Source organism: Cynocephalus volans, chromosome 6 (assembly GCF_027409185.1).
Source record: "Cynocephalus volans isolate mCynVol1 chromosome 6, mCynVol1.pri, whole genome shotgun sequence".
Classification (NCBI taxonomy): Eukaryota; Metazoa; Chordata; class Mammalia; order Dermoptera; family Cynocephalidae; genus Cynocephalus; species Cynocephalus volans.
Genome location: NC_084465.1, coordinates 52,843,721 through 52,869,765, shown reverse-complemented (window position 1 = coordinate 52,869,765; position 26,045 = coordinate 52,843,721). Strand labels below are relative to the sequence as shown.

General features: G+C 34.8%; 1 protein-coding gene across 2 annotated transcripts in view; it reads left to right on the top strand.

The window, feature by feature from the left end:
* The window catches only part of MAGI2 (membrane associated guanylate kinase, WW and PDZ domain containing 2), a 1,312,517-nt gene that overhangs the window by 840,885 nt on the left and 445,587 nt on the right, over positions 1–26,045 (top strand). For both annotated transcript variants that reach the window (XM_063101323.1, XM_063101322.1), the window contains exon 6: positions 11,059–11,138. In XM_063101323.1, the coding sequence (XP_062957393.1) occupies positions 11,059–11,138 (80 nt within the window). The remainder of the gene's footprint in view (positions 1–11,058; positions 11,139–26,045) is intronic.

The window sequence follows — 26,045 nt, the reverse complement described above, 5'->3', positions numbered from 1 at the left end:
GCAGGTAGAGATGTGATCAAAAGAAAACAGGTGATTTTATTGTTTGTAGTATTAGCTTCCTTCTTTGTGAGAGAATAAGAGGATAGTGCCTTGACACTGGTAAGGATCCTAGAACACAGCTATAAATCGAAGAATGAATTAAACAATTCCACCGTATTGGTATAATCTGTTACAATCTTAATTAAAAAGGCAAATCTTCATATGATGCTATTACTAAATTAGAAATAATGTAGATATCATGGGAAAATGCTTACTCAACTCTAAGGACCCCCATCTGGTCTAAATGAGATTTTCCCTATTGTTTAAGTTACGTTTCCAGAAATGTTCACCCTCATGTTCAGGAGCTTAATAGGATGCAGCCATTTAAAACAAAACATTTTCTGTTTCAAAAAGAAAAAGTTTTAAACATTTGACCTTGGGGTCAGGAGTCAGTAAAAAATTCAATTTTGTATAGTTCATTCTAGCTCCTTTTACTAAATTGCATTCTATCAGTTGCTTACCATTTTTATGACTTGCCAAGGAAAGTGCAATGTTAATCCTGATCTTCTTCATGATATTCAACCTAATCTTTTATTTCTTCTAGGAGTTTTTTTCAAAATATAAATTTTTCATGTATTTTGTTAAAAATAATGTCTAGCTTTCCTTTTCTTTATCTTCTGGGAGTAGAACAACTCATTTTAAGGAACTCCAAAGTTGAAAATCTTAGCACAAAATTAAATGGTTGATGTGATAAGACAACCAAAATGTTCATTAGAAAGAATAAAAACTGAAAGTATTGTAAACAAACAACCCTTATCCTCTCAGTTGTTTAAGCCTCCAAGAGGAAAAAAAAAATAGAAACTGAAGTTTTCAGTGTTGTCAGTGGATAAAAATATGTAAACTGATTATTCAAGAAAAATATTAAAACTATATTCCTTTTCCCAACCTGGAGTGATTTATGACTTAGATCTCCATAGGCAGAACTCAGTTGTGAAATTGAAATGTTACCACATACCAATATTTAATTCTCACGTGAAGTTGGAAACTTTGATAACATGTGGCCAAGAGAATACATAATCAGGTAATTACTTGGCGCTGTGCTTGACTCCAACATGGATGGGAAATGCAGTATTTTACAGAAAATAAATCACAAGCATTCACCTTTCAGCAAATGTTCCAAGTTTAAAAAAAGATAAAGAATTTCTTGTATTATTTCTTATTACTATAATCAATGACCCAGAGTTATCTTTTATCAATTAATTAGAAAAGAAAAAGTCATATCGAATTTTTAAAAATGTGACCAACTGAAACATCCTCAATAGTATTTATATCTAGAAACAGAATTTTGACACTGATATGCACAGCCTGACATCATTGCAGATCAGAAGTCAAAGTATAAATCCTAGATGTGGTCACACATTGATGTTCAGAACAATCGATGTTCAGAACAAGGAAACTGATGACATACATGCTTTTATTATATATATAGGGGGAGGGAGGCTATGTGGAAATAATAAAAGAAAACCAGCATGAGAAGTTGACTGAAGAATTGTTTCCTTACAATGTTTCCAGCAATGCAATTATAAAACCTTCTTTATTTGTAATTGTAAAATAAACTTTCCTCTTTTAACGGTGTCAGGTTTGGGGGTTGTAAAGAAAAGGTACTTTGGAAGGCAGAAGTTGTGCTCCCAGTGTACAGAAAATGATGAGACTCTGTCCAGGCTTGAGAGAACCTAGCAAAATGATTCTTTTCCTCTAGTCAGTCAGCCAGTGTGGATTTATTGTCAAGTTGGAGAAGAGAGACAAATAGTTGTAAACAATTAGTAATCAATTGATTTCTGAATTTTTGTGATAGTATTCAGAGAATAAGCTTGCAATAGACCTAAGCTGTAAAAAGAGGCATCATAGGGAAGCTGAGATAACACAGACTTGAAAAAGTGATAACGCGTAGACATAAGAATTGTCATTATAAAGACCCAGTCCCTGGGAGTGTTAGGGATGGTGAGGAGACCCCTTGACCCACTGGAGAAGTCTGTATTACTTGGTAAATTCTGGAAATTACCTGCTTAGTTTTCGTTTTGCTAGATCATTAGGGCTTTCAAAAGGCAAGCAAAGGATTGGCTTTTTTTGTTGTTCGTTTTGCTTGTTTTTTAACCTTCTTCCTAATGCTGGGGGAAAGGACCTGTGGACAGTATTAAGAGCAGACGTAGGCTGAGGTGGAAAATTAAGACAAAACAGAGGAGACAATTTCATTTGCGTCCAGAGAGCTGATGCTAAGGAGACTCATCTGGCGGTGAGGGAGATGAAGGAGCCAGAGGCAGGGCTGAGGTGCCTGAGGGGAAGGATGGGTGGCAGAGTGACACTGGCCTGCTCAGTGTCACTTCACAGAACGGAGCATCCCTCACCACACCTTCATGCTAGACCAGTTTGAGTTTCATCTTTCCATCCTCCAAAAAGGTTGCCTTTGATCTCAAGACTCAGTGTGATGAGCTCAGGTATCACAGAGCAGGGCGGGGGTCAGCGTCTTTTTGCTTTTTGTGTGTCCCTCATTTGCACACCATCCCCCCGCACTGCAGTCTCCTTTGTCTCTGCCTGTGTTTCTTTCTGCTTCACCTTCCCTCACTTTTCACTGATTTTCTCCATCTGCTTTCGCTCTTTGCTCTGGAATGCCCCTTCCTTTACTAACTACATCGACAGAATCAACATAACTTTCATCGACAGAATCAATGACTCCTGTCATTGACTTGTGAGTACCTTCGCTATTGATACCACAAGAGATTCTTATGTGAATAAACCCCGTGCTATTAAAGTTCCTTAGAAACAGGTCAGGTACATCAGGAGACAGTGATGGGAGAGGCAGCATGGTTGGACAATAAGGACCTTTTCAGGACTAAGCCATGATGTGTCCCAGAGGCAGTTCTGAAGCAAAGTCATGGTAACAGAAAGCAAGATAAAAAGGGAAGGTAGAAATATGTGTCCTTTGCGGAATGGCTAAATGGAGCTAATTAACATTACCTCACAAACACCGTTTTTTGTGTGTGGTGAGAACACTTAAAATCTACTCTCTTACCTATTTTCATGAATATAGTACATACAATTTTGATTTGTCAATAAATAAGTAAAAATGTTTTTTAAAAAGGGAAAGGTAGAGTAACATGAGAAGAAGTTAAGACAAAGGGAAAAAGAGAAATGAGAGAAATTTGTGAGAGAAGAAAAGCTGACATCAGTGAAAACTTTCCCCTGGTACAGAGACTGTGAGTGGCAGGTCACAACCCTCATTAAGCATGACTGCATTCTGTCTCATGTGAAATGGAGATCACAATAAAACAGAAAATAAGTGAAACAAAGGAGAAGGAAACTTTGCTTCCGTGTATAAAATTTAAATATGTGTATATACATTTGATTCTAAATAGAGGATAACTCTACCTACTTTGAAACGTTAACTTTAAATATATATACTAAAACATTAACTTTAAATATTTATTTTTAAAAGACAAATATATATGCATATATGCAAGTATTTCCATTTATATAACAAGTAATTCTGTTTCCCTTCTGTGCAATAATGTTTTGAAATATTTCTTGATTTACTCATTGCTGCAAAATAGTTTCTATGGCTCAGTCTTTTAGAAGTTCTGCATTTAAAAGATGGTTTTTTCTGTTGTTCTCAACACTGGTAAACCAGTGGGCCAACTATGTTTGCCACAGTCTTCAAACTGCTTTCTTTAATGGATGATAAAGGCAGATTTTTTTTTTATCATTTACACTGATATTTAAAGGGAAAAGGTAAATCTCTAAAAAAGTACTTTTAAATAACATAACTTCAAATTGTAAGTGGATGCACTCTTCCAAACACACTTTAAAATAGTAATAATGTCTTATGTTCAGCAATTTTCAAAAGACTCTCAAATGCATATTATTGTATAAAGCCAGTAGTTTCTTTGACTCTTTTTAATATTATATTTTAAAATAAGCAGTATATTAATTGTAAATTCAAATGAGTAATATGTAAATGTAAACTCAAATGAGTTGTATATTGAGTGCCCACTTTTTTCAGGCTGCGTTCAGATTACTTTAACAATAATAGCTAATATGTTAAGCATTCATAGTCTGTTAATTTAATTCTCACCTTAGGAAACTGAGGCTTATAGAAGTAAATAACTACTTGTCGAGAAGTCATATAACCAAGAAGTGACAGAGCCAAGATTCTTTAATTCTATTTATTCAGCAAGTGTTTACTGGGCACAGACTATGTGCTAGGGACCATTTTAAACCCCGGGAACACAGTAGTCAGCAATCACTGACCTGGCTCATCCTTTCATGGTATGTAGTCTGTCTCCAGGGCACTTGCTCTTAGCCAACTTGCTATGATTCTACCTTACATCGATTATATCATAACCACCCAATAAAATGCTTGATTTATCCCCATTTTGTAGACAAGGTTCTGAGGCACCATTGGACAAATTAACATTCCCCAGATCACACAGCTCTGTCTCCCTACAAAGCCATCTCTACTATCCCATACTCCCTCCAATGTATAAACAAACATTCGCTGGAAAAAAGTAAACTTTTATATTACAAATAGTATTTGTTTTATCAGTTTCTTGGCCAGAAATTCACTATTCCAGAGGCTAAATGTTCCGTAAAGAAGAGTTGCCACAGGGTTAATCTGGAGTGACATGCCTTGGGAATCCCATTAAATTACTTCTTTGTTTGGGAGTCAGTTTAGTTAGTGACACAAAAGAGACTGCTATTGCTTTAGCAAAAAAACAAAATGACAACAAGAACCTATTTGTTTTCTACCATCTTCCTGAATGGCAGTGAACACTATGTCATCTTAAATAATAGATTTTTAAAAGCAGACTTTCGAAACTGAAAATCACATCTGTGAAAAATGTCATGGCTGTACATGGTTTCCAAATCTTTGTCAGGGCTGAATTTGCTTGTAAACTCTAAACAAACACAGAATTAGTTTGTTTTTTCTTGTGTTGCTATATCTGCATCCCCTTAAATTTTAAGTAAATCATTAATTACCATATTCAACAAATTTAAAACTTTTCGTGTATTAAATGGAACACAAAATAGTTCAAAAATTTATTGGACAGAAATGCAAAATTGGTTTTTCAGTATGTAGCAACACCAGAAAAATGTTTCTCATTCTAGGCTTGGCATGTTCCTTCCAGTCACAAAACCTGGTTTAGGCTTACTTTCTATAATTTTTGTTACAAAATCTGTAGCTATATTGAATATCTTTTTCATATGTTTTATTTTTTTGTGCCAGCACAAGATTCTGGTATAATCTCCAGGCAGAAGATAAGTGTTTTAGAGAAAGCAGTAACACACACCACAATATCCAAAACAATATTTATGATAAAGCCTCTTTTTAAAATGTTTTCTAAACACATGAAAGGTAATGTTATGGCAAGCTTACATATTCATATGCTTAAGAAAAATAGTAATATTATTTAGGCAACAAATAACAAGTATTAAGGTCATTGACAATAGCTTTTTATGTGAAACTTTGAGTGAATGGAGTCTTGAAGGGAAAAGTTTCCACTATTAATCATCAATTACATATATCTAATCATTGCCTTTAACAGTTCTTCTTGGAATGACGGTATAGAAACAAAGCCTTCTGGTTAGTGGTATGATTATTCCAAGGATTTTGTTGAACATAATATAAAACCTAGTCCATTTATATACCTGTAAAAGTTGACATTTATTTTTTAAAATACCTAAAATACAGTCAACTATCTCCATGTTGTTATTGTGCCTTAGCCTATATGATTACCACTATTGAAACCTTAATATCCACACACATTTTGAATTGCTACTGACTCCAAAATATTTACCCAGACCTTATTTTATCTTGTTCAAAAGATTATGTTTCATGTAGTCAAATATCATTGACTTCAATGTCTTATTATTCTTCTGGTATAGTATTTCCCAGGAAGAAACTATCATTTAACCTGCAGTTAAAGATTGAGATTCAGAATTGACTTTTTAGGAGGATTTATTTGTCATTAGTCTGTTACTATTTTTAGACAAAATGGAGCAAAGGAAAGGAGTGTGTTTAATAATAAAAGTTTATTATTCCATTAATAAAATTATAGTTGATGAAAGACAATACTTCCAATATTCTTACATTAGTGAAAACATTGGTTTGATTGGGGTGGCAATAAAAAGGAAGAAAAGAAAAGGGAAAAAGGAAACAAAAGGAAAGAGGAAGAAAGAAGGACTTGTCTTAAACTTAGTTTTGCATGGGGTTACCCTTGACAATCCAGTTTCATACACCTAAGAAACTGTAAAGGGCTTTGTAACCTAAATAGAAAAATGATAAGAGTGAATCAAAAAATGGACTGGAGGATAAAGTGTGGCATGATCTTTGAGAAAATTTTAAGTTTTGATCGTAATAATGCTTCATCATTGTTGGGCTGGCGGAATAGGGGAACGTCAGCAAAATGGCACCAGGGCCTCCATCTTGTTGGACCCGCCCCTGGGACTTTCCAACCCAACCTGAAGGTCACCTTCCAAGAGATCTCCCGCCATCAGAGCAACGGCTCAGGGCCACATCACATCAGGGAAAACAGAACCTATGCAGGAAACCGAAACTTAACTTCACACAGCTGTGCACCATATATGGGCTGCTGGCCAACAGCAGCCCGCTCTTATAAAAACCCCACCTGCCTTTGCCCAGGCGCGACTCCCCCAGCCCCACTCTCTTGTGGGGCTATGGAACCTCGCCCGGAAGCACCCCCATTAAAGCCTACCCTAAATTTACTGCCTGGCTCCTGGTTTTCTTTGCTCGGGTTTGAGACTAAAACCTTCAAAATTCAAACCTAACAATCACTGATAGTGTTTTTTATTAACCTAATTCTTTAGTATAGCTTCTAAAACCTAATATTCCCATGTAGATTGTATAAATCAGGCTTTTAAAAAAATGTCTATATTCTGGAAAAATATTCAGAATTGAATGAAGAAAATTTGATTTGAAGGTGATTTGAATAGAGAATTTAAGTTTATAAGGAGAAAATTTTTCCAGTGATATATTATCAGTGCCTCCACAATTGCAAAGCTCTCTCTTTTGTCTCTGTGCACATGCAGTTTAATATAATACCTACTAAGTGCCAGACATTCAACACTTACAAATGAATTTAAGTAGCAGTTGCTATCTGCAAATAGTAGGTAAAGGTCTGTTTTTAAACTACTGGCAAGAGCTGGGAAATGAACCTTTGATTACCATCCAGGGAGTGAAATAATGCACCCCATATGAAAAGTAAAATTGAGGTTCACTATGTCTCTGATTTCAGACCATAAAAAACTTGGGCTTGGGAATTAGATATATCTGGGTATTATGCTAGCTCTTCCACTTTCATGGACTTGCTGTTACCCAGCCTCTCTCAACCTTTGTTTCTCTGTTTGTAAAATGGAGTTAATAATACTAGACCACAAAGGCTCATTAGCAGTAAATGAGGCGATGTGTGAAAGTTCTATTGCAGTCCTCAACACAATAGACGCTCAAGAAACACTATGAGATAGTGAGATTGACTTTGCAATAGTGCGCTGCACTGTCAGTAGCATTTCCTGCTGAAATGAAGTATGTTCTATGTGAGAAGAATGTTTTCTCAAAAGATAAGATGTTATTATTTAACCTGTTTCTTTTGTCAGCATGGCAAAGGTTAAGCTTTAGAAAAAATCTATAGAAATTTCTGATTCATTATAGGTCAGCTTATTGCTTATCTTCAAGGCTATCCTGATATGAATTTAAACTAGAATTGCAAGTTAAATGAAATTTCACTTCTGATTTATTCTAGCCCCCCAAATAGACACAGTATGCAGTTTAACGTCAAAGAAGGGTTTTAGATATACCTATATGATAAACCTTTTTTTTAGATTTTTATCCAGATTTTGTAATATGATATTGATTGAAATCAAACACTACTGACTTTTCTTCACTTAATCTCTCACTTTTTATGATCATCACATTAGCTTTATCCATAGAAACATATTAAGTAGTATGATTCAAAGCTCCTAGAAAATATTTGTTTTATTCCCCAGCTAAAATTTTAAAAAGTTCCTGCATAAATGTAGTTTATATATGTATATGTGTCTCTACTTGAATTGAAATATAAGATTATATAGCATTAACATTTTCTTTTCTTGATGTTCATGCAACACGCAGCTTGGACAGATACAGATAACTGATGTTGTGCACCTGAATCTACCCCAGCTAGGAAAGTGCAAGAAAATCACCTCCTCAAACTTGAGAAAGACGATATGCAGATTATGAAAAATCCTTGAGTTATTCCATTTTGTACACAGTTTCCTGCCCATCCTTTAATACTATTTTCAAATGGAATTATTAAGGTTTAAAAATATACAATTTAAGGGAAGTGGGAAAGCTATTTGGTCTGTGGTCTCCCTAATGCCTTAGAAATATTTCCTTTGTAAAGCATCTTGGAAGAGCATAAAAATTACAAGGCTGGTAAGAGCCACTATTGAAAAATACTGTGCTGTATCTTCATGTGATGTTTAAGACAATTACTGGAGGTAACTACTACCCACATTTCTTTCAGAATCATTTCTGAAGATCTGCTAAAAATGCTGTTAACTGTAAGAGACTCGATCTGTCAAAATGTATTAAAGTGACACACCGTTAGTGCTAGTTCGACCTAAAAAAAATCATCCTGTAATAAAATGCTTTATATAAACTCAGGAAAGCTAGGAAATTCACAGTTCTCTACTAAATGAGCCAGTATTTGAAACCCATGGTAGTGTGGTATAGAAATGATAATCTGACTACATGCAGTGCCTAAGAAAGGACCCCTTAATACTTGTCCATGGGTGTGTTTGCTTTTGTGAACATGTCTAAGGGACCTAGAAATGATTTTTATCCAAAGTGGGAAAGGATTTGGAAGAAGAAGGTGAGGGCAGAAAGAAGGGAAATTTATTTTCCTTGCCAACTTCTCGATATTTCCCCCACCTCATAGCAACATAGACATCAACACATATATACACACACACTTTGAACTGAGGCATGCTATAAAGAGCATTTTTAAAGTGACTGCTTTTTGGTTTTGGTTTTTTTTTTGTTTTTTTTTTTTTTTAATGAAAACAGCAAACACTGAACCCAGTGCCCCTCTCCTCACATTCAGGATATTCTGAACCTCCAACCATGGGCTTCAAGTCTTCGGCTCAGAGAAAAGACTAGATTATACTGACATCACACGAATGAGGGCCAGAACAGACCAAAGTGTCGCAGTACTTTATATCCTTCTGAAACTTGATAATGAAGCACTATCAGACTTTACAAAGGTCAAATTGGGGAGAAATAAAAGCTGCCATGCTTTCCTGATGATTTATTATTTGTTTAAATTCACAGCCTTTATCTGATCAAATTATTAGAGCCCTGTTCAGAGGCATCTATCACTGGGAAACTCTTAAATGTGAAGAAAGTGAGAGAGAGTATTCTCTCTTTACTGCACATGAAAGTCCGAAATAAAAGGGAATCTTCAGGAACAGAAACTGTATGACCCAAGCATCTTAATGACCTAGTTCTCGATTTAGAGCTGGCTCTACAAGTAGGCAGACGGAATGATCACCCAGAAAGTGCTACTCAAGGCGTGCTTCCACACCCTGGAGTAGCTTCCACCACCCGTCTTGAATCCATCCTCCCTCCTTCCTGGCTTGGAATCCCCTTTATTAGGAGGGAACTTGTCTGTACAAGTTTGCTATTAAATATACTACCTGGGAGAATTTTCTGACTTTTCTCTTTAAGAACAGATTGGTTGGTTCATCAGTTATCTAGCCAACAATTGTGGCTCTGATATGATAAAATAAAATTAAATTTCACTAAAGGAAGAGTACTTGTGAAGTTTCTATCATCATTCTCATTTTTACCTCCTTACAGTTGTGCTCAAGTTAACTCTATTATCTGACCCTAATTTCTATTTCCAAACTGCTTTCCATTCTTCCCTGTCATGTTCCATTCAATGGCTTTCTGACTGTGTATAAACCTCACACTTTCCTACACCTGTGACTTTGCTCGTTCTCTTCCCAAAGCCCTCACAAATGTCACATTCTTGATAATTTGTTCATTGGTAGATGAGATCCCTTGAGACAGCTGTATGCAGTAAATGTTTTAGCTCCAATGAGCAGTTATGGGCCGTTGAACGGTTCTTAGATTATGTGCATAGAATCGTCTGGAGTGCTTGCCAATGATGGAGGTTTTGTAGCCTGACCTCAGATTCCGATTTGGTAATTCTATGAGGATCCAGAATAAGTAGCCTTAATAAGTCCACCAGGTGTTTCCAATGCAGGTGATCCCAGGACCACTTTAAGAAGAAACACTGCTCTAAGAACATCTCTCCTTTGCTTTTTAAATTTCTGGCAAAAGACTTAAAAAGAAAACTTCTTTTTTCAAAGCAAAAATGTCATTTTAGTATTAATTCCTGGAAATTCCATTCCAGAAACATTAGAACGAAGACATTTGTACCCCCTACTTTCCTAGCTGGGTTAAAAGTACTTAGATGAAAGATAGCTTAATGTGAGTTAATGAAATTGCTATTAATCACTTTTTGAGAAAATGTAGGAATCCCAAGAACATGCTATAATTTGCATCACTTTGGTACTGCCTCTGCCAGCTCTGTAGTTTAGAGTAACAAAACAACTGTTTATGAAAAGGGCAGGTTTGAGATAAAAATAATTCTTTTGCAAAACTCAGGAAATAGTATCAGAGCTTGTGGACTGTGCTCTTCCCACTGGAGAATCCTGTATTTGTAATAAATTCCTTTTGCTCTGGATGAGTTCTGCATTTTCAATGAGGTTAACTTGGCAACATTCTAGTTGATTTTAATAAAAATAGCTGCTTTGAGGACAGGGAGCTGAGGTTGCCAAATTTACAGCTGCCTTGCACAATTACTCTTACACCTCCTTCAGGGCTACTTAGAACCAGTAAGCAAATTAAGTGTATCGATTGCAATTTTGTTGGACTAACCCCGCTTTTTTTTTTTTTTCTTAAGGAATAAACTTGATTCCTTTTAGTATGTGTCTGTTCAGAGTGATCTCTTTTCTTTTCAGCCATAACACAAAGACAACATCATGGCTGGATCCCCGACTTGCGAAAAAGGCTAAACCTCCAGAAGAGTGCAAAGAAAATGGTAGGTTATTAAGTTTTTATGGTGTTTCAGCAATGCACTTTGAGAATGTTTGTGTTTCTTAAAAGAGGGACTTACCTAAAGAAGCAGTAGTCTAATTGAAACAGTTTTAAAGATGTAATAGTTAATGCTTAGATAGGAGAGAGAATTAACTCGGCATTTCAGCAGGGCCATGTGGTTTTGCTTTTTTCTCTCTGAGAAGACTGTGCTAAATATCATATCTCTGTCATCTCTGTTGGTTGTATGTGACTCCTGGCCTGACTTTCTACCACCTACTAAGGACTTTTTGTTTGCAATATGTCTCTCTGAGGACTCTGATCTTTTAATTGGAATAAGAGATGATGCGTACAGAAACAGCATTATGGAGCTATAAATAATATTTGATTTTGTGTTTAAAGGCATAGTATTCTGCCAGTTATGAAGGAATTAGTATTATGAAGATTACTTATGTGTGTATATATACATATATATATTTTCCTTTAATCCAACCTTTAAATAAAATAACTAATTGCATAAATGTCTTCAGTTATCCTTAGTATCTTTCAGTTCTCCTATCATATTATTGACATATTTAAAAATGGACTGTTTTCACATAGGTAAAGAATTTTTTAAAATAATTTTGAGAATTAGATGAATGTAAATCTTGTTTTTAAAATTGGTAAATTATATTGGTTGAGTCTGTTACTAGTGATACTTGTAATTTTCTAAAATATTGAGTTTTGTTAATAGAGCACTAATAATTTAGCTAAAGTGATAAATAGCATACTCTCCTGATGATTTATTATTGGACCACATTCACAGCCTTTATCTGATCAAATTATTAGAGCACTGTTCAGAGGCATCTGTCATTGATGAGTTCTTAAAGGTAAAGAAAGCAACAGACCATATTTAAACTTTAAAAAAAGTTAAGAAGTCAACTTTTTAAGAAGTTTCTAATTCTAAAAGTCCTTTTACTTCAAGGATAATTCTGGCTTTCTCAGATAACATCCGGATGATATTGTGCATTTCTGTTATAAGGTAACTTCACATGTTAGGTATCCTACTGAGTTAAATCAAAAAATAGAGAATGCAATTTATATGTACATATATAAATGCATAAATATCCAGTTTTTACTGAGTATTTAATTTTATATTCATAGCTATATCTGTACCGCTTCTGTATATAGTACAAATGTATGTGGTCGAATCACATGAAATTATTATATGACCTGGACTTTTGAGCATGATTAGGTTACATTTCATTGTTACCAGTGAGACACGTGTTGCAAATTCTGAATAGGTTATAAATTAAATTGACCTGATTTGTTATATCTAGAAGTTACCATTTACTTATGCCACAGATGTAAAACCTTAGTATATTCTAATTAAAATGAATTTAACAATTTTGCAGTTCCATGACATATTGAACTTCTTAGCTGTCTTGTTCCTTTGAGTTGTTCTTTTCATTATAAAGAGCTATTAAAATCAAATTTTAAAATCCTGGGAGAGATGTAGGCATAACATATTGCATAATTATACTATTTTAGTGTTATCATTTTTTTCAAATCTGCACTTGTCAGTCTTCTCGGGATGGTAGATGCCTAAAATATGATGCTAGTGTCCTGTGAACCATGTGTCATTGAAAAATGAGTCCTAGAATACAGTTCATAGCTCAGAATGATTTGTAACTGGTTAATTACTATTTATTTTCATTTTCTACAAAATAAATAATTCATAGACTTTATTCCATATGTTATTTGAATGTTTTACAATGGAAATAAACATCTGGTTAGTTAGAATGATATTATTCTGGACACATATTTTAAGTTTTCTTACCAAGAAAAGTACTTTTAGGTAATATTATTACTTATGTTTTATTTTTCTTTTCTTTAAATAACACAGACTAATATTGCTTTTTAAAATGTTGAATGTTAGTGGATTGCTGTTGAGCCTACCAGATAATAATTCAGTTATGTATTACAAATCAGCTCAGACAACACAAAATTAGTGCAGTAATTTTCTGAATGCTAGAATGTGTGTAAATTGTGTATTAAAAATTGTAGTGACTCCAGACAACAATATTTTTCTCTAGCAAAGCTTTACCCTTCCTCTGCAAGGCAAATAGAATGAAAGCTAATTACCCTAAATCAATCCAGAACTGAGCCAATGTGAAGTTGGGTGGCATTTTGGTAAGACACAATCTATTTCTGGTTTGCCTCAACTCTTAGGGCATTTGCCAACCAGGGTTTTCAATTAACAGCCTAGTGCAGGTTGGCAAACATTTTCTATAAAGGGCAGGGTAGTAAATATTTTAGGCTTTGCAGGTCATCCAGTCTCTTTGCAACTACTCATTGTGTTAAAACAGCCAAAGACAATGTGTGGTCATAAATGTGTTCTGATAAAGTTTTATTTATGAACACTGAGATTTGAGTTTTGTATACTTTCACATACAAAATTTTATTTTTCTTTTGATTCTTTTCTCAACCATTTTAAAGTATATAAACTGTTCTTAGCTTGTGGACCATACAAAAACAGGGGTAGGTTGGATTTGATCCATAGGACTAACCCTAGCCTAGTGTGTTCTTGTGGGTCTTGAACACCAGTTTCTTTAATATTTATCTTCTCAGGATTGCAAGATTGCCAAAAATCTATGGTGCTTTCCGGGGGTTTTAGCTTACCTTTTTGCCTCTAGATCCTACAGCTTCAGAATTTGACAAATATTAGGAGATTATTGACCAAGTGTTTCAGATCTCTCAACTCTATATTTTGTCACTCCAACCTCTCAAGATCCTTCGCCTCTCAGCTGGTTTCTCTAACTCCCAGCAGTGCCCTTCTTTCCAGGCCAAGTCTGGACTCTTCCACAAGCCCAGAATCAACAAAAATTCTTTCCTTACCTCTCCAGAGTTCTCTTCTCTTAAGAATCTTAGACCTTCTAGACCTTGTTGCTTCAGCAGTTCTCAGATACCTTTAAACTGCTGATTTTTTACATTTTATCTAAATTTTCTGTTTTCTCACAGGTTATAAGCTATTCACTCCATCCTACATGAAAGCAGAAATTTTAGTTCAGTAATTTTTAAGTTGCACATTTTAGACCTTACCGGGTTGACTACGATAAATTCGTTATCACCATTTATATTGTAGTCCCTCAAGGTTATATACTATGTTGTTGTATATGTGTGCATATTATGGATAAATGTGTATACATATGTGTGTATATGTGTGTAGATGTGGATCTGTAAATGTATGCATCTTCACATCTGTTTACATCTGTGTGTAAAGTTAATTACTTGCTCAACTTTTATAAGAGGAATCCAAGTGACACAGAGATGGGAGGAGGTACCAACTGATTTAAATTATTCTTGGACTAGAGAAAAATTTAGCAAATATTTTCTCACTGGTATCAAGGGGAAAAAAGGGTATCAAGGGATGCATGGGTGGCTCAGTACAAATACATATTAAACAAGTCCTCATTCTATTGATGATAGAGCAGTCATTCTGCCTTTTTTATTTGAAGGATAATACTGCTACTAAATGTAAAAACATATTTCCTTGTCTCACAATACAGTTGAATATACTGAAGTTACTGTGTTCTGTGCATTTGTCATAGCTCTGTATATTTTTAGAGTTTTAGCACCAGTCTACATAGCAGAAAAAAGTCTCCACCTACTACTGGATTCTAATTAGTATTTGGAGGAGTGCTGTTTAGCAAGCCAATACACTCTTTTTAAAAATACCACAGAAATAGGAGTTAACTGTTAAATAATGTGGTTGCTAGATTGGTTAAACTGTGTATAGATCCTATCATATTTGTCCCCTCAGAATTAGCAGTTTGGGATTTCTCCTGAGACATTTCCAATCACAAACATTCCTATCGTGACACATCCCACAAGAATCACTGAGTTACAGTTAATAACAAAAGTGAATTAGGCCTGTAGGACCATTCTTTTCTTAAAGTTGAAATGTGATTAAACTCAGTAGGACCCACTATTATGTTCAGGAGAAGAAATTGTGTAGGATTTGGAGTCAGGGAAAACCCTGTTCCAACCCCAAATCTCGGGGTTCTTGAGCAAGGTACTTAATCTCTGGGAGCCTAGGCTTTTTTACCTATAAAATGGGAATTATACCTATTTCATGCGTATTTAGCTTCACATAGAAGAAGCACAATGCCTGTCATATTGTAAATTATAAATAACTGCTCACTTCCTTTCCTGCAGGTAGTACTCTGAGCCAGCAATTTAGTCTCCTAGAAGACAAGGGGGGAAAATTTCAGAATAATTGGAGTAACTTAACAGCTTTGAATTACTCTAGGGTGTTCTGGAGAGATGGAAATGAACATATCCGTGAAGGCTAAAATTATCCATCTATCTAATTCCAGCCTTATATTAATACATTGGGGGTTTTCCCCCTCCATTCTGTTGAGCTGTCTCTAAATTCTGGCAAAGTTATAATCACATCTGTACAAGCTGGGTGGCTTCATTTCTGTATTCAGTATCTATGAATTATAAGTGATTTATATTACTACAAAAAAAATCACATAATCTTAACCCATTTACCTGCTTGAGAACTGCATTTCAGCTGGCATTAATTTATGCTTTGAACTATTACTTAATCTGTCTTTTAAAACATTGTGTCGAAAATGTACATGAACCAAGACAGCATGAGCCATGTTTTATAATATTTATTAAATGGAACTTTTTTAAGAGAATGAAGTTGTCTTTCTCAAACTGTGGAAAACACTAGGTGGTTTCAAAGTCATTTCTTAAATGAGTTTTATAAAACTGACACACAGATTAAGGGATGCTACTTTTATTCAGATTCTGTTTCTAGACTACATAGTTTATCTCCCCTTATACAGAGGTTTTGGCACGTTTTCCCATTTAATTTGTTTTGATAATTAGTGATCCTAATTTCTCAAAAAGTATGGCCAAGTTAATTTTACCTTTAATTATTTGTTTTTCTTTTTTTTTTTTATTTTGTCGATATACATTGTGGCTGATTATTGCTCCCTATCACCAAAACCTCCCTCCCTCCCTTCTCCCTCCCCCCCTCCCCCAACAATGTCCTTTCTGTTTGCTTGTCGTATCAACTTCCAGTAATTGTGGTTGTTATATCTTCCCCCCGCCCCCCAGTTTGTTTGTGTGTGTGTGTGTGTGTGTGTGTGTGTGTGTGTGTGTGTGTGTGTGTGTGTGTGTGAATTTATATATTAATTTTTAGCTCCCACCAATAAGTGGTATTTCTCTTTCTGTGCCTGACTTGTTTCACTTAATATAATTCTCTCGAGGTCCATCCATGTTGTTGCAAATGGCAGTATTTCATTCATTTTTATAGCTGAGTAGTATTCCATTGTGTAGATGTACCACATTTTCCGTATCCACTCATCTGATGATGGACATTTGGGCTGGTTCCAACTCTTGGCTATTGTAAAGACTGCTGCGATGAACATTGGGGAACAGGTATACCTTCGACTTGATGATTTCCATTCCTCTGGGTATATTCCCAACAGTGGGATAGCTGGGTCGTATGGTAGATCTATCTGCAATTGTTTGAGGAACCTCCATACCATTTTCCATAGAGGCTGCACCATTTTGCAGTCCCACCAACAATGTATGAGAGTTCCTTTTTCTCCGCAACCTCGCCAACATTTATCGTTCAGAGTCTTTTGGATTTTAGCCATCCTAACTGGGGTGAGATGGTATCTCAGTGTGGTTTTGATTTGCATTTCCCGGATGCTGAGTGATGTTGAGCATTTTTTCATATGTCTGTTGGCCATTTGGATATCTTCCTTAGAGAAATGCCTACTTAGCTCTTTTGCCCATTTTTTAATTGGGTTGCTTGTTTTCTTCTTGTAAAGTTGTTTGAGTTCCTTGTATATTCTGGATATTAATCCTTTGTCAGATGTCTATTTTGCAAATATTTTCTCCCACTCTGTTGGTTGTCTTTTAACTCTGTTAATTGTTTCTTTTGCTGTGCAGAAGCTTTTTAGTTTGATATAATCCCATTTGTTTATTTTTCCTTTGGTTGCCCGTGCTTTTGGGGTCATATTCATGAAGTCTGTGCCCAGTCCTATTTCCTGAAGTGTTTCTCCTATGTTTTCTTTAAGAAGTTTTATTGTTTCAGGGTGTATATTTAAATCCTTAATCCATTTTGATTTGTTTTTCTAATCTTGATAAACTTGCTAAGGTTATGTTTGTAAAGTACCTTGGAATTTTTCCACTAGAAATATTCATAAAAATAGACCCTAACAATTAACAATTAACTATTCAAGTATTAACACTCCAAAATTGTAAAAATTCATTTATATGTAAATATTGAACACCTATCTTTAAATATTATAAACTAATTTGAATGTTATTTTGTTTCTATACCGCTATTTCAGATGTTTTTGTAAAAAAAAAAGTGAGGAAATGTCAAATATTTTAATAGAAGCAGTTAATTCTTATTTAGCTAACTAGTAATTATTCATATTAGTCATGATTTTCTATAGCAATGCTTTCAGGTGTGCTTCATCCAATAATATAGTACCTTTTCAAGTATTTTCAGCTCAAGAGTACTCAAAATACCAACATTTTAGAAATATAAATCTTTTGTGGAGGAAATAATTCAATTTATCCAAAATAAATCATATAGGATGGATATTACACTGTTGTGCATTGGTGCTGAATTTTGGTTTGTTCGTGGCTGACATCTGTTCTAATTGAGTCTAGTGTTTGCTCTGGATTTGTTGATTTCCAGACCATAAAAGTTAAAAATTTTGAATATCATTCCTGTACTAACTATTTCTGTATTCTCCCCTTCCTACCTGTTAATATTTATTGTCACTATAAAGCAGTACCTATGTAAGGATTATAAAATTCTGTCTCATTTTATGTCTTGATGCTCAAGTAACTTTTATGTTTAGGAATGAGTTCTATCTTATACTTACTCCTTAATACACACAACTTTAAAAATAATATTGACATCATCAAATCTGTTTGTTCTGCATAGCAGTAGAATGATTTCAAAATTTTTCAAATATGACTTTTTAAAAACTTTTTAAACGTTCATAGGATGTTTAAAAGAAATATACAGGGAGATTGTGGATACCCCTCAAGTGCTCTCCCAATGTTAACTTACATAAATATAATACAATATCAAAACCGGGGAATCAACAATGGTACTATCAAGAAAGCTTATTTAGATTTTACCAGTTGTATGAGTATTCATCTCTGTGTATGTGTGGGTATGTGTATGTGTAGTTCCGTGCAATTATTAGTTAAACATAACTATGACCATAATCAAGATTCAGAACTGTTCCCCCACCACAAAGCTCCATTATGCTACCCCTTCATAGCCATAACCATCTCCTCTCCCAGCCCAACTTCTCACCCTTGACAATCACTCATCTGTTTTCCATTTCAACAACTGTTACTTCAAAAATGTTATATAAATGGAATCACACAGTGTGTAAACTTTTTTTTTTTTTGTCTTTTTCGTGACCAGCACTCAGCCAGTGAGTGCACCAGCCATTCCTATATAGGATCCGAACCCGCGGCGGGAGCGTCGCCGCACTCCCAGCGCCGCACTCTCCTGAGTGCGCCACGGACTCGGCCCTAAACTTTTTATTTAAATGTAATTGATTACACATATCTGTGGGGAACAGCATTGAATATCAATACCTGTGTGCAGTATGTGTTGCTCAAATCAGGATAATTAGTATATTCAATATTACATAATGTAATCATTTTTTGTGGTCCTTTACCAATTTCTCACTAACCCCCTTCCTTCTCCCCCTTTCCCACCTCTGGTGGTCTCAGTTCTTGCGCACAGGCACTAATATTCAACTCTGTACTCCACAGATATGTATAATCAATTAACTTTTGAAATTGGCTTTTTCTACTCAACATAATTCTATTGAAATCCATTCAAGAATGTGTATTGATAGTTTACTACTTTTTATTTTTGTATGCCATGCCAGCATACTATGGCATGGATATCCAGCAGTTTAAGTATATTCCCATTGAATGACTTTTGGGTTGTATCCAGTTTTTGGCTAATTTGAATAAAACTGCTATGAACATTTTTATACAGTTTTTTGTGTGAACGTAGATTTTCACTTCTCTGAGATAACTGCCCAATTTCCAGTTGCTGGGTAATATGGTAAGTGCATTTTAGTTTTAGAAAAAGCTGCCAACTTTTTTCCAAAGTGGCTGTATCCTTTTATAAATTCCCATCAGCAATGAACAAGTGATCCAGTGTTTCTACATCCTTGCCAGCATTTGGTGTTATGACTAGGTTTTTTATTTTAGCCATTCTGATAGTTATGTATTGGTACTGCTTTTTTGTTTTAAATTGCATTTTTTCTATTGGCTAGTGATATTGAACATCTTTTCATGTGATTGTTTGTTATCTGTATATCCTAATTGATGGCATGTCAGATCATGTTTTTTGCCCAGTTCATTTGTCTTAAAATTCTTTATGTATTCTAGATGCAAGTTCCTTTATCAGGTATGTTGTTTATAGACATTTTCTCTCCCAGTTTGTGATTTGCCTTTTAATCCTCTTAACAGGACCTTTTGCAGAGAAATGTTTTTAATGTGAATGAAGCCAGTTTATCACTTCCCTTTTAAGAATCGTGCTCTTGATATCAAGTCTAAAAAAAAAACCTCTTCACCTAGCCTAGGTCCCAAAGATTTTCTTATATGTTTTTTTCTAAAGATTGTATAGGTTTTCATTTTACATATAAGTGATCTATTATGTTTGTGTTAATTTTTGTATAAGGTGTACAGTTTAGGTTGAGGCTCTTTTCTTTTTTTTTCTTTTTTCTTTTCTTTTGCCTATGGATGTCCAACTGCTCCAGCATCATTTATTGAAAATGCTATCTTCCTTCCATTGAATTGCATGTGCACTTTTGTCATAAATCACTGGGTTCCATTGATCTATGTGTCCCTTTACCACTCTGTTCTGATTACTGTGGCTATATTGTAAGTCTTAATATTGGGTAGAGTAATATTTTCTACTTTATTCTTTATCAAAATTATTTTAGTTATTTTAAGTTCTTTGCCTTTTCATATAAATTTTATAATAAGTTTGTCTATGACTTCAAAAATCTTGCTGGAATTTTGATAGGAATTGCATTAAACCTCTAAATCAGTTTGGGGAGAATTGACATCTTTACTGTATGAGTGTTACAATCCATGAACTAGATAAGTCTTTCCAATTATTTAAATCTTTGAGTTCTTTCATCAGCATTTTGTAATTTTCAGCAAAAATATATTGTGCATGTTTTGCTTTGTGTATACCTAAGCATTTGATTTTATTTGAGCAATGTACATAGTATTGTGTTTTTTATTTCAGTTTCTGTATGTTTATTGTTAGTGTACAGAAATGCAGTTGATTTGGGTGTGTTGATCTTGTATTCTGTGACCTTGCTAAACTTATTTATAGTAAGAACTTTTAAAGTTATAGGCACTTTTTGGTAGGTTCCTTGTGATTTCTACATAGACAATTTTCCATTGATATAACCATAAGATAGCTCTTATTTAGACTGTTGATATGGTGGATTACATTGATTGACTTAAATATCAAGCCATCCTTTCATACCTGTGATAAGTCCCCCTGGACATGGTGTGTTATTCATTTTATATACTGCTTTATTCAACTTGCTAATACCTTATTAAAGATTTTTGTGTCCCTATTCATGGAAAATATTGGTTTGTAATTTTCTTTTTTTGTACTGTCTTTATCTGGTTTTGGTATCAGGGTAATACTGGCCATTTAAATGAGTTAATAAGCCTTCCTTCCTCTTCTGTTTTCTGAAACAGAATGTGTAAAATTGGTGTCAATTCCTTAAGTGTTTGGTAAAATTCTCCAGTGAAACCACCTAGCCTGGAAATTTTTTCCTAAGGAATTCTTATTACAAATTCAATTGCTTTAAAAGTTATGGGATTATTTGGGCTATGCATTTCATCTTCTTTTAGTTTTGGTAGTTTGTGATTTTATAGGAATTGGTCCATTTCTCCCAAGTTGCTGAATTTTTGAGTAAATTTTTTGGCTCTGTCCTCAGTTCATTGTTCTATCCTGTTATGTCCCCTCTGCTACTGAACCTACGCAGCAAGATTTTAATTTCTATTATTTTACTTTTCCATTCTATAATTTCTATCTAGTGCTTTTTTTATAACTTTTATTTCTTTTCTGAGTTTCTTTTATTTTTTCATTTGTTTCAAGAGAATTCATAATTGTTTGTTGAAGCAATTTTATGATGGCTGATTTAAAATCCTTGTCAGATAATTCCCACATTTGATTTTTCTAGGTATTAGAGTAAATTGTCTTTTCTCATTCAGTTTGTGACTTTTCTGGTTTTTGTTATAATAAGGTATATTTGAGTTTATCCTGAACGTTTTTTATGCAGACCTTTTTTAAGTAGACATTTAGAATAAAATCTTTTATTTTAGCAGACAGGGTCTCTGTTTTGGTTTGGTACGTAGGTTCTGGCCTATTTTGTAGGCTGTAGTTCCAAATGCAATTTAGTTTTCAGAGCTCTTGCAATGCTATTTTGATCTGCTTAGTTCTGATTTGGGAGCTCCTGATACATTCCTGCTGGTGCCACCTGCAAGTTTCAAAAGGTACTCCCCTGGGTCACCTGTTGTCACTAGTGGGGATGTGAGATATTGGATCTGTGGAATGGAAAGGGTTTCCCCTGGGCTGTGTTCTCTGCCTATGTGGTACTGGCTGGTGTAGGGCAGAGGATGGGTCACCCATGTGGGATCCGCTGACATCACCACTGCAGGTGCATCACATTGTCACTGCTGGTGTGGGATGTGTTGGCCTTTGTGGTCTCTACTGATGCCACTGCTATAGATAAAAGGGACCTACCACTGCCACTAATTACTGTTCTAGATTAAGGCTTCTCCCAGGTCCCTGCTACTTTCCCTTTTCTGGCCCTTCTGCTGGAGAGAGTAGACTTTTTCATCTGTTTGCTTGCTTCTTTGTTTGTATATGCCTGTTGTCTATTCCAGGCTGAAGGCCTCCCTGGTACACAGCCTGAGATATACGGGAGATAAAAGAAAACCTTCGAAACTTGCTGTGGTGTCATTGCTTAAATCCTGTGGTCCCTAGCCAATCTGTCATCTTCTTTCCAAATTTCCGAGTCTTTTTATGACTGTCTGCTGAATTACTTCAAGGGTTTTTAGTTGTATTTAGAGGGAAGGAAAAGGGAAAATTGGGTCTACACCATCTTCTCTTGGACCAGATGTCTAAATATGACTTTTAGTAATAAATGATAATAGTACTTTAAATCTAAGATTTCCACATATATTCTCTCTGTTGCACCTACCAACATTCTGTGATCCATGTAGGGATTTTTAACTCCCATTTTTCCGAAGAATTTAAAGACCTTGTCCAATAGGTAAAAACAGAAAATGAGGTTTGAATCCAAGTCATCTGAGTATAAAATGGACATAATGTTGTATCCATTGTGCAGTACTACAGGATGCTTAAACTGGAAACATTAATACCTGAACAAATATGTTAAAGGAAACTGGTTAAAGATATTTTTACTTTAAAAGTTTGTATTTAAAATAAATAAAAAGAAACTTTTATTACACAGTCTCAATGTTTTCCCTGGGCCACCACATCAGCAAATAAACCAACCGATCAGTATAATTTTACATCAAAGTATCTTAAATATAACGTGATTTATGTTCTTAAAATAACAGGGTGAATTTAGCTCTCTATTTTAAAATAAGTATTGCATTATATTCTGTGTTCTTAAAAAAAAATTTTAAAGAGCTGGCTTCTGTTGTTTTCTGTGTCTTCACAATTTTTAAAAATGTTCACTACAGTCCAGATAATGTTGGAAAAATCTCTCTAAGAGCTAAATGTGGGTCTCTGTCAATCACACTGCCAGGCACAACATTAAGTGTCCCTGAGTGATCCGGTTTGCTCAACAATGCAGAAAGCAAAACGGAAAGGTGGAGCACTGATCTGAATAATACAGACAATTTATTTCAGAAATGGGAGAAACAAATCCATCAACCCAAAGCCAAGTAATTGAACATTAACTATGGCTTATAGTTGGAGGAGTGGGGGGGAAAGAGGTTTAATTTCAGTTACTAAAGTGAGATGATCTGCTTTCCCTCTCAATACAGTAATTTTAAGGTTTCCTAAATGCTACGAATCATAAAACAGTGCTTTCCAAAGCTAATAACGATAAAAAAGCGAACTTGTTTTTTACCAGTTAAGGTGAAAAATGAACGCTGATGATATAATCCAATGCATGATCATGGCCTAAGCACCAAGCATCTCAAAGTGTCTGGCATAATATATATTCAGTGAAGCCACTCACACAGCTCTCCATGTTGCTATTAAAAGCCCATGTCTACAAGGAATTATATTTCCAAGAGCTTCAGATTTTACGTGTTCTTTGTAGGAACTCCTTGAGCTTAAAAATGTTGCCTTCAGGCAAAAAAGAGAAAGCATGATTTCGTGTTTTGATACTGAAACTGTAAGGAACCCAAGTGGATTTCCAATGCACCACTTCAAATCAGCATTACAAAATCAATATGAAATTGTACTGATTGTATTTGTCCCTGAAATTCTTACTATCAAGTGACAAATCTTGGGGACTGTATTATTTTAAGTTTTGACCCATAAAATTAAGCCTTGACATTTTGTATTGGTTTTCCAGTATTTGTTTTCATTAAGAAATGTCTTAATCTCTCCCACATTATGTTTGCAACTTATTCTAAGTTATGTCCTTACTCTTTGCCTTCACATTTGTTTAACTACCCTAAATCTTTCCTTTGAAGCTGATTGACCCCCATCCCCATCCCAGAACTTGCAGGCTACAGAAAGAGTGGCCTTTTCCATCCAATTATACTACTCAGTTCTTACATGATATTATAAGTCCTTTTACTCCTTTTAATGTAATTTATCTATCTGCAAACAAAGCAAGTTGATCTGTTTATCCATATGACAAATGCTGGATACCCCCTCTGCTTGTAGAATTGAACTATTAGCCATTAAAGATGCAAATAAATACAACTGCTGAATCCAGTCTTTAAATAGCAATAGAATTGAAAAGATAACATACTAAGCTGTCCAAAATAATGAAGAGAGTTTAATAATAGTGTAAGAAATGATCTACCACATAAGAGGAAGATAAAAGACAACTGGCTGAACAGGAGTGTTTGAAGAAGGCTGATGAAAGAGATGGAATATGAGCAGAATATTAAAGATGGGTTGAATGTAGAGTCACTCTTAAGTATTCAAGTTCCCCTGTATTGCTGCATTTAGTGACCTTCTCTTTTATGTCTACCCTTCTCCCTGGGTTATTGCTACTGTTCCCAGGGCTTTACCTCACATCTATATGCTGATGGCTCAGTTTTTCCTTTCAACCCTGATTAATTCTGCCTGCTATTATAAATACATTCAAGTGCTATATCCATTTCTCATTACTCCATTAGATTTTATTTCTATTATGCTATTATTGCTAAGTAATTTTAGACTGCTCCATCTTCCGTTCCCACCAGGTCTGTATTTGTTATATTACCTTTCCTATCACGTCCTTCTTTAAGACTTATAAAACCTGTCCTTTCCATTACTAAACTATAATTCTTACATGTGTTCTCCTAATCTTTAGTCTACATTTTTTATAGAAATTTCATAGAATGAAATTCTTCATAGTGGAAAATACTTCTCATACTTTAAGAAACCTGCTCTCTTAAAAATGTCTCTTTTCAAAAGAGCACTCACTGCTCACAATAACGTACTATCCAACTATTCTTTCACTTTTGTTCCCATTTTCAACATAAATCCAGGGTTTGTGTGCTTATTTTCAATATTCTGCATGATTTCTGTATCATTCCATTTGATTATGTTTTCTTGGGAACAATGCCAGCTATTGCTAATGTTTTCTTTATTCCACTGTGATTACTAAATTCTTTGTTGCCATTTAAAAACACACACACAAGATTCAGATATTAGCATTCTTGCATCTTCCTTAGGGCTAAAGTTCCAAAAGGTTTTAAGTACCAACTTGGTATATTGAGACAACATGGAATTGACCCTCCAAATACTGAGGGAGCTCCTGATAAAATTACAACCCAAGAAAGGGATAGATGAACATATAACTTGAAGTATCATGGCTTGGACTTCACTGTATATTTTATTTTACAACAAATGAAAGTTCATCTTTCCAATAATGTGAGTTTTTATTAAAAAATATCAGAGTATTCTTCTCTGAGTTGAGTTCCATACATCTGTGTGAACACATTTTAGTTTCAGTAAATGTTATATACACTATGTTTTCTGAAAACAAACAACAAAAAAAAATCCATTGCATTTGTTTCACAGTCTTAATGATAAAATTGCCATTAACTTCTACAGGTGGAAGATTATATCTTTATTAGTATCTATGTGGGTTGACATTCCCCTCATTTTGTTTGTCCACCTGCCATTCACATTCCACTGATAACATAATTTATTTTGTATGAGGAAGCTGGCCTCATGCAAATGAAAGCTTGGTTGAGGCTTATTTAAAATTTATACATCTTACTGTGAATTTTGAATGTGTGTTCCCTTTGCTTTGTCCAGCAGCGGGGGCTTGGCAATCTTCAATCACTGTTACATTTAATTTAATTATAACTCTAGTGCCTGGGGCTATGTCACATTAGCTCTTTGTGCAGCATAATTTTGAAATTACCTTTTCCATCCAGTCTGAAACTCAGCTTGTGGGTTTTCTTGAGAGAACAGCTGAATGAAAATCCCATCTCCTAAGCTGATGCATTATCACACAGATTCCTTTTTCATCATCTTCATACAACTTACCACTCGCCAGATTCCTGATACCATAAAGTCAACAGTCGCTTTTACAGTTTGTAGGGAGAGCCCAACTTGCATATAAATAAATAGATATATGTGATAATTTACTCTTTTTCTCAAAGAGGATAGTGT